The following is a 16,695-nucleotide window of genomic DNA, read 5'->3' as shown; positions in this document are numbered from 1 at the left end:
CATGGCTCACGCTCATGTATTGCGTGAAAGTTGAAAAAAGTTTGAGATTACTAAAGTATGAAACAATTGCTTGGCTTGTCATCGGGTTTGTGCATGATGAGAGCATTTTTGTGTGACGAAAATGGAGCATGACCAAACTATATGATTTTGTAGGGATGAACTTTCTTTGGCCATGTTATTTTGAGAAGACATAATTGCTTAGTTAGTATGTTTGAAGTATTATTATTTTTATGTCGATATTAAAATTTTGTCTTGAATCTTATGGATCTGAATATTCTTGCCACAATAAAGATAAATATGTTAGGTAGCATTCCACATCAAAAATTCTGTTTTTATCATTTACCTACTCGAGGACGAGCAGGAATTAAGCTTGGGGATGCTTGATACGTCTCCAACGTATCTATAATTTTTTATTGTTCCATGCTATTATATTATCAACCTTGGATGTTTTATATGCATCTATATGCTATTTTATATGATTTTTGGGACTAACCTATTAACCTAGAGCCCAGTGCCAGTTTCTGTTTTTTCCTTGTTTTTGAGTATCGCATAAAAGGAAAATCAAACGAAGTCCAATTGACCTGAAACTTCAAGGAACTTATTTTTGGACCAAAAGAAAGCCATGGAGTAAAAGAGTTGGGCCAGAAGAGTCCCGGGCTACCCACGAGGGTGGGGGGCGCACCCACCCCCTGGGCGCGCCTCCCTACTTCGTGGACGGCCCGGAGACCCCCCTGACTTGTTCTCGACGCCAAAACCTCTTATATATACTGAAACTTCCAGAAATAAACCCAGTTCGGGAGTTCCGCCACCGCAAGCCTCCGTAGCCACCGAAATCCAATCTAGACCCGTTCCGGCACCCTGCCGGAGGGGGCAATCCCTCTTCGACGGCCCTCTTCATCATCCCGGCGCTCTCCATGACGAGGAGGGAGTAGTTCACCCTCGGGGCTGAGGGTATGTATGTACCAGTAGCTATGTGTTGGATCTCTCTCTCTCTCGTGTTCTTGATTTGGTACGATCTTGATGTATCGCGAGCTTTGCTATTATAGTTGGATCTTATGATGTTTCTCCCCCTCTACTCTCTTGTGATGAATTGAGTTTTCCCTCTGAAGTTATCTTATCGGATTGAGTCTTTAAGGATTTGCGAACACTTGATGTATGTCTTGCATGTGCTTATTTGTGGTGACAATGGGATATCACGTGATCCACTTGATGTATGTTTTGGTGATCAACTTGCGAGTTCCGTGACCTCGTGAACTTATGCATAGGGGTTGGCACACGTTTTCGTCTTGACTCTCTGGTAGAAACTTTGGGGCACTCTTTGAAGTTCTTTGTGTTGGTTGAATAGATGAATCTGAGATTGTGTGATGCATATCGTATAATCATACCCATGGATACTTGAGGTGACATTGGAGTATCTAGGTGACATTAGGGTTTTGGTTGATTTGTGTCTTATGGTGTTATTCTAGTACGAACTCTAGGATAGATTGAACAGAAAGAATAGCTTCATGTTATTTTACTACGGACTCTTGAGTAGATCGATCAGAAAGAATAATTTTGAGGTGGTTTCGTACCCTACAATAATATCTTCGTTTGTTCTTCGCTATTAGTGACTTTGGAGTGACTCTTTGTTGCATGTTGAGGGATAGTCATATGATCCAATTATGTTATTATTGTTGAGAGAACTTGCACTAGTGAAAGTATGAACCCTAGGCCTTGTTTCAATGCATTGCAATACCGTTTTCGCTCACTTTTATCATTAGTTACCTTGCTGTTTTTATATTTTCATATTATAAAAACCTATATCTACCATCCATATTGCACTTGTATCACCATCTCTTCGCCGAACTAGTGCACCTATACAATTTACCATTGTATTGGGTGTGTTGGGGACACAAGAGACTCTTTGTTATTTGGTTGCAGGGTTGTTTGAGAGAGACCATGTTCATCCTACGCCTCCCATAGATTGATAAACCTTAGGTCATCCACTTGAGGGAAATTTGCTACTGTCCTACAAACCTCTGCACTTGGAGGCCCAACAACATCTACAAGAAGAAGGTTGTGTAGTAGACATCACTAGGAAACTTAATCGTCTTTGATTAACGAGCTGGTCTAGTAGAGGCATACTAGGGACACTCTGTTTGTCTTTGCGTTCGCACATGTACTAAGTTTCCGGTTAATACAATTCTAGCATGAATAATAAACATTTATCATGATATAAGGAAATATAAATAACAACTTTATTATTGCCTCTAGGGCATATTTCCTTCATCGGTACAGTGTGCTAACCTCTGCAGAGTGTGTGTTAAATCTATCGATAGCCGCGCCCGCGGATATGGGCCCAGTTCGTAGTCGGTCACACTGTGGGTCAACAGTAATAGTAATAACTTGCTTAATAACAACCATGGTTTGATGATGAGAAAGAGATTGGTTGTGATCGCGAGATGATCATGGAGGTATCGTGGATACTGAAGTCGGTTGATATTTAGGTGATCGTGAGAGGATCAATGTGGTATCATGGATACCGAGTTAATGGATATTTGTGATGTTATGCGAGAATCACGGGTAAAGTTCAAGCTCCTTGTGGTCATTAATGATTACTATGGTATTGTAATGCCAGGCTTGATTGGATCCTGAGATGATCATGTGATGTCCGTGATGGTAAGCTTATGCATGTGATGGTTACGAGGTAACCCGAGCAGAGTAAGTTGGTGCATGATAGAGTCATCATGTTGCATGCTAGTATCATGTTCATATGTTCATGCCATGATCGTATCGTATTGTTCTAGTTGTATCATGTTCATCTTGTTCATGCTATGATTGATCTGATGGTATCATGTTAATTCTTGTTAACCTGTAATTGTCATGTTGTTGCCTGTCTTGATTGCTCTTGGTTGATGTGAGTTTGCAAGTACATTCAATGTACTGACCTGGCGTGTCATGCCAGTTTGCAGGTCATGCCGGATTTGATTGCTTGTTTGCCATGGATTCCTTGTTTGCGAGCTAGGATAAGTGTTTCAGCCAGAGTCCCTGCAGAGTGGAGTTCATCACCGTCGTCGTTGTTCCGCTGCCAATAGTTACTCCGCTGCTTCATGTTGTTCTGCTGCTTGCATGGAGCAACCGTGGCAGGTGTAGTGTCGCCGTGCCGATGTAATCCCCTTGTACGCATATAGATTGTAATAAAGAATTGATTTGTTCTATGCTAAGCAGTGTCGTATTCCAGAAGACTTCTCCTCGATCTCTGGACTGGAATATGGGGCGTTCCAGTTTCTCTGAGCCGGGGTGCCACAATATTCCCCCCTTGTTATAAGTTCATCTTGTATCTGTGGTTTGATCATGTACAAATGTGGTTCCGACCATATTTTTCTCCTTCGCTTCCATTTCTGAGACAAGTTTACACACTCGTCTTCTGTAGATAAATACACCACTTCAACCTTTATTCTGCTCTACCTTCAAGTAATACCCTCTGGTATCTCGAGAATACCACGGAACTACATAACTTCTTATGAGTTCTTCATCAACTATTATTCTCCTCGATTCCATTTTTCCATAGGTTCTGAGTTGTTAGAACCCCTCAAGAACATCGACAACTGAATCGAGTCCGCACTGTGATTCAACAACTCTTCGTAATCTTCATTGCTTACGAGTTTGTACTCGACCATGTCATTCCTAGACGATTGACTACATCATCATCGTTCGGCTGACTACTTGGCGATTCTACCTATGTCCTTCATCCCCAGGACACAATCCCGACAATGCTCTAAGCTTACATCAAACTTTCAGCATCATATTGTTTGTCTTGAGAGACAACTCTGAATCCTGAGATTACATCTTATCTATGGTTATAAAAACCATTTACTTAACCTTTCCCTTGGCTTGAAGTCGTCTTCGGTCGATTACATCTTCATGAAACCTCTCGACAAAATTTGTCGTGGTCATCTCGGTGAGACCGATCTCCATCTCGGTGAGACTGATCGCTATTTCGGTGAGACCAAAATAATTGCAACACGCAACAGAGAGTTGGCAAGGCCATCTCGGTGAAACCGACATCCGTATTGGTGTGACCGAACTGTTAGGGTTTCTGGAAGTGGTTATGTCATATGAGCTCGGTGGCGCCGGATACAATGAATCGGTCGGGCCGAGTTGGAGTTTAGGGTTTTGACATATTTAGAATGAGAAAGTGGTTGAGGGTTTTGGAGCAATATCACTAAGCATTTGAGCAAGCAAGCCATTAAGCAACACATCATCCCCTTTTAATAGTATTGGTTTTTCTATGGACTCAATGTGATCTTGGATCATTAAAATAAAAATGACAGTCTTGAGCTTTAGCCAATATGTGTTCTTAGCATTTTGAGGGGTCCACATCTCTAGTTCATGCCATGCCATTCATTGAACTTTCTGAAATATTAAACTTGAATGAATATTAGTTCAATGAGCTATATGTTGTTATGAATTACTAAAACCACCCGGGGATTAGTTGCACTTTCATGCTACCACGGCGTATAGAATGCAATTCGCATGACTGGTAAAGTTAGACATGCATAGGATGGTTTGGAAGGTTTGGGCGCCGCCTAAAATTAAATTCTTTCTCATGGCTCATTCTCTAAGACAGAGTTTGGAAAGCAGGTAGACTTGCCCGTAGGGGCTGGCCCAACTGCGGTCTTTGTCAGCTTTGTAAAAGGGAACCGGAATCTGTCGCGCGCCTCATGTTCAAATGTCGCTACTCGATCAGGATTTGGAATTTGATCCAGATTGGCTGGGGATACAGTCGCAGACGCACGCTTGGGCTGATCTTCCATCCGTTGAAAGGTGGTGGGAGGCTAACAGACTTCTCAATGGCACAAGCAGGAAGGCTCTCAACTCTCTGAAGATGCTAATTTGTTGGGCAATTTGGAATGAGAGGAGTGCAAGGATCTTTCAAAACAAGGCCTCCTTACCCATTCACGTATTTTCATCCATCCAGGCGGAGGCGCGGCTATGGGTGAGAGTAGGGGCTAAGTATCTAGGAAACCTTATTCTGGGAGAGTAATCCCTCTGTGCGTTATATCTGGCCTTTGCGGCCATGTAACTGACAATCCGTACTCTTCTCTGCTTAATTAATGAGATGAGACAAATCTTTTGCCTCCGTTTGAAAGAAAAAAAACGTATCATGGTTGCTGCCATTATTGGTCCACGGCCTGAAGCTAGAAACTGCTAGGCGGTTGCATGCATGTCAAGACCTCGGTCTTCAGCTCCTCTCTTTTAATTTTGCCTATCATGGTCACTCGGAACGACCTACTTCAGTGGTGATATAATCTTGGCATCTTGAATTGTTTCATACAAGATCATGACAAATTCCTGGAGAAAAGAAGGCAGTATACGTGCAGCAACGCAACTGATCCTCTAAAAGAAAAACCTAATGTAAGCCCTCCTCAAAAAAATTCCTTCACAAATTGATCCAAGGCGGGGGCTATAGCCCCCCCCCCCCCCACCACACACACGCGCGCGCGTGCTCGACACATGTTGAAAAGCCAAATGAAGGTTGGGACTAGGGATGTTGAAGGTGCAGTGCCTTATCACGTTTAAATTTGGCTCAAATAGACACTGCCTCGAGGGCATTCTCACCCATGAAGTAAATTCCTATTTCGGGAAGGCCAGGCCACCGCCCTTGATTGGTTGCGGCGCCACTTTTCTTTGTTTACACGGAGACACACTGAATACACGAACCTTAAGGCTTCTAGCTTAGATGGTGCTATTTTTACTGAGACATACTAAATATGTCTGTGGTCTGTGTTATTTTCACACTTCTAATCTTGTATCATTAACATACCATGGGTGCTGCTATTGTTGGTCCATGGCCTGAAGCTACAAACTGCTACATGGTTGCATGCATGTCAAGATCTCGGCCTACAAACTAATATAAGCCCTATTGGCTTCTCTTTTAATTTTACCCGTGGTGGCATGATATAATCTTGGCAACTTGAATCTGTTTCAAAAAGATCGTGACAAGTTACTGGAGAAAAGAAGCCAATGTACGTGCAGTAACACATGTGATCCTCGTGAGCAGGGCCAAATGCTAGCCCTCCTCAAAAAAATCCCCGCCCCCTGATGACCGCTACAACCGAATATCCAAAACTAGGCCATGCATGTCCGTACATGTAAACTCGTACAGTACAAAACTGAAACTTCATTGGAAATGGTCGGTGGAGAGAAGAATCCCACGTGATTGTTAGTCCACGGCCTGAAGCTACAAACTGCTATGCGGTTGCATGCAAGCCAAGACATTGGCCTTCAGCTCCTCTCTTTTAATTTTGCCTGTGGTGGTCACTGGGAACGGCCTACTCCAGTGATAATATAATCTTGGCACCTTGAATCTGTTCCAAAGAGGATTACTACAAGTTACTGGAGAAAAGAGTGTACGTGCAGTAATATACGTAATCCCTTAAGAAAAAGCTTCAAGAATATCAAATAAATATGTGCATGCCTGAAATAACCTAGTGACTACTATTATCTGCAGAGAATAAATGTAGGATTAGATGTAGATCCTCCGTACTAATATAGACTAGCATTTTCTTTCATTTGTCGGCACTGTTTAAGACCTAATCTATTGATTGATTTCAAGTAGTAGGGCATGCTACTCCAAAGTGTGGTAATTAAGAGGGGAGGGATTGCTAACCTGCTCAGATTTTTTATCCTGCAATACTCTTGAAGGATATGAGCAGACACTTCCTTGCCTTCTCCTTGGTGCTCAACTGTTGCATCAACCCATCTCCAGTCATCCCTGATGCTAACACAAGCGACAATTTTCTCCCCAAGGCGACTATCCGGTACACCGAAAACCACAGCTTTAGCTACCCCTGGGTGTTGTGACAGCACTAATTCCACCTGCAAATATTTGAGATGTTGATCATTGGCCATGATTGTTTTTAAAGATGAAGAAACTAACACCAAATATATCAGCTTGAGAAGATTGAAGAGCACATCACACACACGAGTAAAACAATAAGCACCTCTTCGGGGTAAACATTTTCCCCTCCGCTTTTTATGCGGCCTTTTTGTCGCCCCATGAGCCATAGTTTACCGGTCCTATCTATCCATCCAGTGTCCCCGGTGTCAAGCCATCCATTCCTGACAGATTCTGATGTATCAACCGTATTGTTTCCCCAGTATCCAACCATTGTGTGCAAGCCTCTTGTCAAGATTTTCCCCATTAGTGAAGAGCTACTGTTACTTTCATCTCTATCAATTCGTATCTCGACATGAGGTGATGGCTTTCCAACACAAACACCTTCAGATTGGTTGCTTAATTGGTTCTTGGTTTCTTGAAGCTCTGGTTTGTTGATAGGCATGAATGTCAGCGATGAGCATGCCTCTGTCATCCCTGATAAAAAACAAGTTCAGTACTCAGATAACGGATGTTACTTTCAGTAAGCATAAAAATGATTGTTGGCGAACATAATTTAAATTTCTAAAGAAATTGCAGATAAAGTGAAGTGGCATTTGGTGGTAAGAACATATACCATAAGCTGAAAAGATAGCAGCGTTAAAAAATAAGTGAGAAGCTCCATTTATCAACTCATCCGACAACCCGCCGCCACCATTGAGGATCTTAGTCACCGACCCGCATCCTGATATCTTGCCTTTCCTGATCAAGTACCGAAAGTCAACAACAAACTGGGCATTGTTAGGCTTTTAGATTGTATTTTAGCACTATCGGTTACCGAGAATAGGACATGAGGTCAGCCATGATTGTGGGAACGGTGATGAAACAAGTCACTTTGTGTTCTTGGATTGCTTTGATAGCTGATTTTGCGTCGAATTTAGGTATCAGCACATGGCAGCCTCCAGCCATCAGGATGGCCAAGCATGAAGAGATCCCTCCGATATGGCATAGAGGGGCTGTATGTAGGTAGACCTGTAAGCATACAATAATTATAACAACTATTATTATTTTGTGAAATAAAAAGTCAGTTACACTCAAATAGCATGAAACTTAATAGCATCATTTGACGCCCTAGCGAGCAGTGCATGAAGTTGGATAAGCTAATGCAATTTTTCAATAACTACAGTGGTACATGGATCCTGAAAGCATACATCATCCTCACCGTAGCCGACAACGGCGATTTTTGCAAGAGATTGAATGATCAAAGATGTATGGCTTATTGCGACGCCCTTTGGCTGTCCAGTGGTTCCTGAATCAGGACCAAACATCAACTCAACCTATGTGTTGTCAATATGCAGGGCTGAAAAGCCTCTGGCGCTGCCGGTAAAAGGCTTAATACAAATCGAAGCCAAGAACCAGCCCGGAGCTTTTACCAGATGTGAAGCATATTAAAGCGACATCCCTCGACACGGGTTCCATTTCCGTGGTTCCTCTGCAAGTCCTCTTGACACGATCAACTGACACAACTGAAAATAACATGTCGAATGCAGAACATTTACAAATGCCGGTCTTAGTCCTGTAACGATGTATATTTTGGAGCTGACTGGTCAGTCCAAAAAAGGAAAAGAGAACCCATCTTCTGCATACTTACAGTTTGCACCTTGGCTGGTGTTGACAGGATTCCCGATGGTGACGTAAAGGCAGATGGATGAGAAGATCTGGGTCTCCATCAACCGGAGCGCCCATGAGCTGTAAGCACCATCAAAGATGAACGCCGACGGCCGCACAAGCTCCAGCGCCTGCACCGCCTCCTCGAAACTCTAGACGAGAAGAAAGACGACACCATTCTTTATTTTCCATTCTTCAGAATGGCACATTCAGGCAAAAGGCCAGCTTCAAAAACTCATGCAGCAATACAAGTTGGAGATTAATTGCATTTGGAAGATTTCAGTTCATACTGTACGATGTAGTGCGGAGTTGTTGATGTGTCCATCTAGTTAGAGGAAGAAGAATGTCCTTACCCAGCGGTAGTTGAGAGGGGCGACGACTGCTCCGATGTAAGGGATGGCCAGCAACAGCTCCATGTACTCAATGCTACAGATAATCACATGAAAAGTTGATGATACTGATGAGATTCGTTTCAAGTATTTTGGATATTGTTTTCTGTGTGTGCAAGTCCGTGGCTTTTTTGGAGGGCGGACGGTTGACTTGCGGTGAGCCAAGAACGGATGGTTGACTAGCAATTGTGAACTGGAGGAAGAAATGAAAGAGGCAGGCGATGTGATCCGCAGTAGCCTTGTGCGCACCTGTTGAAGCCGACGACGGCGACGACATCACCGGGGCGGACGCCGCGCTCCAAGAGGCCGGCTGCCAGACTGCGCACGCCATCAACGAGCTGAGCGCCGTTCAGGCGGAGGTCGCCGGAGACGGCGACAGTAGCGCCGGCCCGCCTGGCGAGGATGCCACCGAGGCATTGGGCGATGTGGCCACTTGCCATAATGAGGCGGGGGCGACGCGGAAGGGGGAGCTCGTGTCCGAAAGTGTATCGAGGATTGAAAATCCAATCCAGAAGAGCGCTGCTTGTTTGGCTGCTAGCACGCCCCGTCAGAGTTGGCGGTCGATGTGCAGCCGTAGGCATCCGTCCGCGACCGTTCGCATCCACCATTTTGTGTACTCCGATGACAAGTATTTCCAGACGGAGGGAATATTAGCTTAACTCGAACATAGAGTACTCTATCATCAGCGGTAAACAACAGATGAACCAACAAAACATTTCAAACAACTATTTGCACCACATTAAGTTCAGTATCGAACCACCATGACATAAATACCAGTTTACTCAACAAGTTACAATCTTACAAGACAAATCTCACAATTCAACAAAATGCAGCTGTTGCACAGCTCTCCGGGTAACAATAGCAAAAAGAAATATGCATAGCCATCTGCACACCATATGGAATTGCTCACAGGAGGTCAGTGACGTTGGAAGGTAACTCCACCATCTGAGCATTGCAGAACCTTTGGATGTCAGACAGGACACGCTCATCAGCACGAGCAATGAAGCTGATAGCAACACCATTCCCTTCAGGCTGTCCACTGCGTCGAACATGGCGAATGTATTGTACTGGATGTGTTGGCAGATCATAGTTGATGACAACAGGGACCTGCAATGTGTCGGCGCCACGAAGATCGGTGGTGACGAGGACAAGGGATGTTCCTGGCCGGAGATCCTGGACGGCAACATCTCTGGCGTGCTGGTCCATACCATCATGGCTTGCTGAGACAGTGTACCCCCTGCATCTGATCTTTTCGGTCAGTGACTTGACCTTCCGACGTGCGTTGAAAAAGATGATGTTTTGCATGACTGCCATGGTGTCAAAAAGATCGCATAATTTTTCAAACTTCGATTCTTCCTCCTCAGCTTTTACATAGAACTGCTTAATACTAAAACCCTCAAGTTCTTCATCTTTCGGCACGATGACCTTCATAGGCTTATTCATGCATTTCCGGCAAAGTTCGAGAGCTTCATGGGACATGACGGTAGAGAATACAGCAAACTGGATTTTGGCTGGGACAAGCTGGATAATATTATAGATCTGCAAGAAAGATGAATTGTCAAAGTTACGAAAATAGACGCCACCATAGAATTGCAAGCTTAACAAGATTTATTTTTATCTTTCAAATTAAATAGAACAAATAGTATGAGGGAAGTTTTGCAACCATTGTGATCACTGTACAACTGAGCTGGTATGATGATGCAAAACCAACCTGGTTCTTTAAACCTCCTGCGAGTATTTCATCTGCTTCATCCAAGACAAACATTCTGATGTTATCTGGACAGAGCCTGAGTGCTGCTGAACAAAATTTGTTTGTCCTCATGAATACTAGTTCGTCCAAGACAAGCATGAGCTTTGACATCTACCCACTGACCAAGTGCTCCAATAACTTTCTCAGTCTCCTGTGCCAAGTCACGTGTTGGTACAAGAACCAAAGTTTGGAATTCCGTGGATCCATAATTGAGTCGCTGGAGAACTCCACAGGCAAGTGTCACTGTTGTTCCAGAGAGTGACCGATGAATAACATCCAGACCCTTGCACAATGGGACAATTCCTCGTTGATGGACTGCAAAAGGCTTCTCTGGACCTTCAAACAAAATCAGACTTCACTATAATACATGCCGAGTCAAGAAATAACTGTATACGCATATAAGCATCTCAACATAGTAACAGATAAAGTAGGAATTACCATATGCATGTATTCCTTTCAGCACATTTTCTCGAAGACCCATCTCAACAAAACTGACATAGATTTCATTATATGTGTTGAACTCCTCATAAAATTGAGTTAGCCTATACCATGTCATGTTGGAATTAATCAAAATCCATAAATATAAATGAAACAGTAACATAAGAATAGAAACAAACAGACAGAAGTAAAATATCAGATCACATACTGCTGCTCCCTGGGTCCTTTTCCTAAAGTTGTTTCTGCCATTCTCATTTCTTTCTTGTGTTCCTTTTCTGATAAACTTTTTGAGTCCAACATATTGCATGTTGAGGTTGCGTGGATCCTTTTTGCTTGGGATTACTTCCCGCGTATACATTTTTTATAGGTGGCTTCTGTATACCTTCATGGGCACTGTCAGAACTGATATGAGCAAACAAAGTGGAACCTTCTGACGATTCTTTTTGCTTCCGATCCCTTCTTGTGTACACATTTTTTATAGGTGGCTTGTCCATACCTTCATGGCAGATCAAAAATGATGTCAGAAAACAAAGTGTCAACCAATTGTTATTGTGCCAAGAAAAATCACGACATACATGATATTTTAATTATCTTTTTCAAGGATTGAGAATTTGTTTATTCCCATTTACGTGCTCTTGTAAGTATTTTCCATTTATTGTGATTTGGAAAGGAGAGTAACATATTTGATAAATATAGCACAGCGAAGTTCCCAAATGTGCAGTTCTCACTCACCTCCAAAGACCTCTTCAATCAAGCTTGTTGAAGTTGAACTTCCGCGTATTGATTGCCCACCTTCAGCTTTTGGAATGTCTTTTGTAGCTCTCTCAGAGTTTGTTCTGGTGCCCACTATAGCACTTGCATTGTTTTCTTCGATCTCTCCATCAGTTCTTAACTCTTCAATGAACTTCGACACTTGCAGCAATGTAGCCATGTCTTCTGTAGCTTTTGGAATGTCTTTTGTAGCTCTCTCGGAGTTCGTTCTGGTGCCAACTACAGCACTTGCATTGTTTTCTTCAATCTCTCCATCAGTTCTTAACTCTTCAATGAACTTCGACACTTGCAGCAATGTAGCTGTTAGAATAAATCCGAGACATACCGTTGATCATCCGAGGACCAAGCAATCACACGAGCACGACACCGAGATTTGTTAACGAGGTTCACCGATATGGCTACATCCCCGGGGCCTGACTATGGGCGCTCCTCCCCATGACACCGCTACAATACCGCACCCGGTCGCCCTGGACACCGACACATGCCGCCGGCTTCCCCTGCGTTCCGGTGCTATTATGTTGGCATAGGTTACATCGTGTGTCTACCCCCGCTATATATGAGAGGCCTAGGATACAAGTGTCCTATTAGGACACAACTCCACATCCTATGTAAACACAATACAACTCCTAGTCCAACTGTAACCTACCTTGTACACAATATTCGACACAACTCTAACAAACTCCACCTTGGCGAATATTCTCCACCACCTTGAATTCGTCAATGCATCAAACTTCCATGTACATTGGACTTGAGCTTATCCCATGAGTACTGCTGCTACTCCAAAGACTCCATGTGACTTCACCTGCAACTTGTAGTCCCTTCTTTTCTTGACCACAGTCAACGCTCGAGCAAAATTAAGTTCCTTGTTACTCTAGGTGCTCCCAACTTCCAGAGTATCAGCCCAACGTCATCACACACTGATCACTGACCTATGTGAAAGTGAACAACTCACATATTGGGTGTCACACATAAGAGTTACCTGAACTCAACATCACCGCTCCTTTCTTGACTGTCTATCTGAAACTTGAAGGAATTTCACCATTGCTTGTAGTCATCCCGAGTCAAATTCGCAGTTGTCTCACCACATGTATGACCACCAGAGCCCTGGCCCGTCTCCATGTCCGTGCATACCGCATGCCTCGCCGCTATTACCGCGTCGAGCCTCCGCTGTCCCGGTCGAGTCTCAAGGGTCGTGAACCCACACCACTCAACCCCTACTGCAGAGTACCACCGATCATCGCCGATCGGTGACGAGTTTCACGCTTCCATCAGACCACTCGGCTCCAGTCCGAACTACATGTCACTCGCTTTTCCCGCTGAATAGGCTTCGACTCTCTGAGCTCTTACGTCGTAGCCCCTCAATCAGCACCAAGTGAAGTCTTCCAGACTCCAGCTCCACCTTCAACATGACTCCATGGTAGATGATCAGTCCACCCACGCGCCCCGTCGACTTCAATCTCCGTGTGTACACCACCTTGTATCAACCCCGCGCCATAGTCCTGTCGAAGCCGCACAAGCCTCGGGCTTGTGCCACGTGTTTCCACGCCCCAGAAGTCGGTCACAATCAGCATCACGCTCCTATGTCGTCGTCGCCGATCCCACCACTGTCTTCTGTACCAACCGACTCACATCGATCCGTCAGACTGTCCAGTCCAACCCAGCCGAAGTAGTCCGGCTACATGACACGCTCGAGGCTCCCAAATCGTCTTCCATGAATTTCCATCCATCACATGATAATTCCATCTTAGCTGAATTGACTTCTCGCAACGCCTTCAAGCATCCCTGTTGTGCCAACAAATCTTTCACCTTTGTCTGCCATAACCCAAGGTTTTCAGTTCCGTTGAACTTCTCCACCTCAAACCTGATGCCCGATGACGTCATAATTCTTTGTATGACTGACGCTGTGAAAAATTATCCGAGCTTTCCTCTCACGTGATGCTCAAGTACACAGCATATCTGTACTACTAGCAAATTGCAACCAAAAACAACCTTTTGGTCTTCACGTGTGTAGCTCCCGTGCTCAACTCCTGTTGCTAGTAGGGCTCGCTGCCTTTTGTGTCAATTCCTTACGCACGTAGTGCTCCCGATGGATACGCCGCTTGATGGATTTTTCTTTCCGCTCAAATTGATCTGTTGCCTTGCGTTGTATACGAGGACTCGGTCCTCTTTTTTTCAAACAAACTCGGTCGAAGGTTGTACATGACTTGTGTCTGGTCTTGCGCACCTCCGTACGCGCTAACCAGCTGTCGCTTGGCCCGTGACTTGCTTGCCTGCAGTCGTACGGCTTCTCCTCTCCTGATCCGCAGCTCACACACGCGCGCGACACGCTGCTGCATCTCGCCGAGTCGCCGGTCCCATGACCTGCTGCTGCAACTCACCTCCGCCTAGGCATCCAACCACGCGACTACTTCCGGTTGCTTCTTTCAATCTTGTCGAGAATCACGCCGCACCCGGCTACATCTCAAACTCGATTCTTCCTCTAGATCAATAATCCGCAGCCTCTTCGTAACCTTGCTCTGATACCATTTGTTAGAATAAATCCGAGACATATCGTTGATCATCCGAGGACCAAGCAATCACACGAGCACGACACCAAGATTTGTTAATGAGGTTCACCGATATGGCTACATCCACGGGGCCTGACTATGGGCGCTCCTCCCCATGACACGCTACAATACCGCACTCGGTCGCCCTGGACACCGGCACATGTCGCCGGCTTCCCCTGTGTTCCGGTGCTATTATGTTGGCATAGGTTACATCGTGTGTCTACCCCCGCTATATATGAGAGGCCTAGGATACAAGTGTCCTATTAGGACACAACTCCACATCCTATGTAAACACAATACAACTCCTAGTCCAACTGTAACCTACCTTGTACACAATATTTGACACAACTCTTACAGTAGCCATGTCTTCTATAGCTTTTGGAATGTCTTCTGTAGCTCTCTCAGAGTTTGTTCTGGTGCCCACCACAGCACTTGCATTGTTTTCTTCGATCTCTCCATCAGTTCTTAACTCTTCAGTGAACTTCGACACCTGCAGCAATGTAGCCATGTCTTCTGTAGCTTTTGGAACGTCTTTTGTAGCTCTCTCGGAGTTCGTTTTGGTGCCCACTACAGCACTTGCATTATTTTCTTCAATCACTCCATCAGTTCTTAACTCTTCAATGAACTTCGACAATTGCAGAAATGTAGCCATATCGCAGGTCTTCAGTTTCTTTTGATGTTCCTTGTCTGAACAATCTTCCAAACCCGACATATGATCAGCTCCTGCTGAGCTTTCACTTGGGGATTGCCCCCCTGTTGCTGCTATCTTCGAGTTTGCTGTGGTGGCTGCCATAGCACTTGTGCTGTTTCCCTTGATGTCTTCATTAACTCTTAACTCTGCAATGAACTTCGCCACTTCCAGCAATGTAGCTGTTTCTGTGGTCTTCAGCTCTTCTTTATGTTCCTTGCCTGAGAAACTTCCAACGTCCAAAGAACAATTGCCTGCAAAATCTACTCCGGTGCCCTCTAAATCCATTCCTTTATTCACTGTTTCTGGAGGTACCTCAAGACCTTCTTCTCTTATATCAGCATATTCCTTCATGACGCTATCATTCTGTTCTGTGGTCTTTAGTTGTTCTTTACATTCCTTGCTTGAGCAACTTCTGAAATCCAAAGAAGAATTGCATGTGAAATCTACTCAAGTGCCCTCCAAATCGATTCCTTTATTCATTGTTCCTGGAGGTACCTCGATACCTTATTCTCTTATATCTGCATATTCCTTCATGACGCTAACATTTCGTTCTTCTACTTCCTTCCACTGCCCTTCTATCCTTCCTACTTTGTCTTCAATCATGAACTTGACTAGTCTAGAAGACCATCCAAACACAAAGTGGTAAGAGAAAGGAGCACCAACAGGACTTCCTAACGCTATCCTCAACCTAATAGGCTCCTTATCTCCACTTTCCAAAATTTCCTCATCCACCTCAAGCAAAACTCCAACTGCAGATGCCACTTGATATAGCTCCTTCCAGTTTATATATGCACCTGGGACCCCATAGACCAAAAGCCACTCTTTGATCAAGTCAAGCTTTTCCCCATCACCTTCATCCCACATTGCTACACTGAAATTCACCTCCTTTTCATCCAGAAATGTTTCTACATCCGGAGGCTTTAAACAGCTTAGTAGGTCATCCTCTGAGTTGAAGGATGCTACGAAATTCTGTCTAACGTCTCTCCTTATATCCCAGTCATCAGTCAGCTTCCAAAACTTGTTTAGTTCAGTTTTCACTCTTGCCGGGTCCAAGTTACAGGTATTAGATGTGATCAGCAGGCAGTGATGGTAGAATTTTTCATTTTCGACAACTTCCTTTGAAGGTTGGATCATGTAGAATGGAAAGCTTGTAGAACGTCCAAATAGCTGGGCCACAGTACCCAGTTTGTCTTTTATTCTACATTAATCCAAATTGTGTGATGTCTCTTTACAAGCAAAGCACTTCTTTTTACCGGGTAAAGTAGTTGGTTCTTGCTCCGGCGCAGCCTTATTTTTTTTTTACTATTACATCCCATCGCTTGTGTTGCAATATGTACTTCTTTGGCGCTTTCTGGTACAATCTGATGCCCTCTTCCTGTTTATATCAACCTATACAAGCACATATTCCAAGGGAAAAAAGAGAGAAATCGGGACCAGATCCTTTTAAAGAAGTAAAGCGCATGGAACAAAAGTGTGCTTGTTAGTTAAAATTAAAAGGAAGGGGTTTATGGACATATGGAGCATCTATATAATATGGTACTATTTGCAACCTAAGTACCGAAATAATGTCTCGAATAGTATCT

At 44.1% G+C, this 16,695-nt stretch overlaps 1 protein-coding gene across 1 annotated transcript; it reads right to left on the bottom strand.

Moving 5' to 3' along the window:
- Positions 1-5,943: 5,943 nt before the first annotated feature.
- LOC125522122 (2-succinylbenzoate--CoA ligase, chloroplastic/peroxisomal) lies at positions 5,944-9,421 on the bottom strand. Its single transcript, XM_048687197.1, has 10 exons — positions 9,166-9,421; positions 8,881-8,953; positions 8,511-8,679; positions 8,293-8,385; positions 8,071-8,168; positions 7,698-7,891; positions 7,497-7,621; positions 6,987-7,357; positions 6,653-6,861; positions 5,944-6,350 (listed from the first exon to the last, which is right to left on the bottom strand). The coding sequence occupies exons 1-10, from the start codon at positions 9,354-9,356 to the stop codon at positions 6,224-6,226; spliced, it is 1,650 nt and encodes a 549-aa protein (XP_048543154.1). The 5' UTR covers positions 9,357-9,421; the 3' UTR covers positions 5,944-6,223.
- Positions 9,422-16,695: the final 7,274 nt, after the last annotated feature.

The sequence above is a fragment of the Triticum urartu genome, chromosome 7 (assembly GCF_003073215.2).
Source record: "Triticum urartu cultivar G1812 chromosome 7, Tu2.1, whole genome shotgun sequence".
In the NCBI taxonomy this organism is placed as follows: domain Eukaryota; kingdom Viridiplantae; phylum Streptophyta; class Magnoliopsida; order Poales; family Poaceae; genus Triticum; species Triticum urartu.
This window is presented reverse-complemented; position numbering and strand designations above follow the sequence as displayed.

Bases quoted from the DNA above. Each gene is read 5' to 3' on its own strand.
- LOC125522122 (XM_048687197.1), bottom strand. From the start codon at position 9,356: ATGGCAAGTGGCCACATCGCCCAATGCCTCGGTGGCATCCTCGCCAGG. The intron at 8,680-8,880 runs GTAAGGACATTC...CTTCTCGTCTAG, and splicing joins CCCCTCTCAACTACCGCTGG to AGTTTCGAGGAGGCGGTGCA. The intron at 6,862-6,986 runs GTGCTTATTGTT...AAATATTTGCAG, and splicing joins AAAATGTTTACCCCGAAGAG to GTGGAATTAGTGCTGTCACA.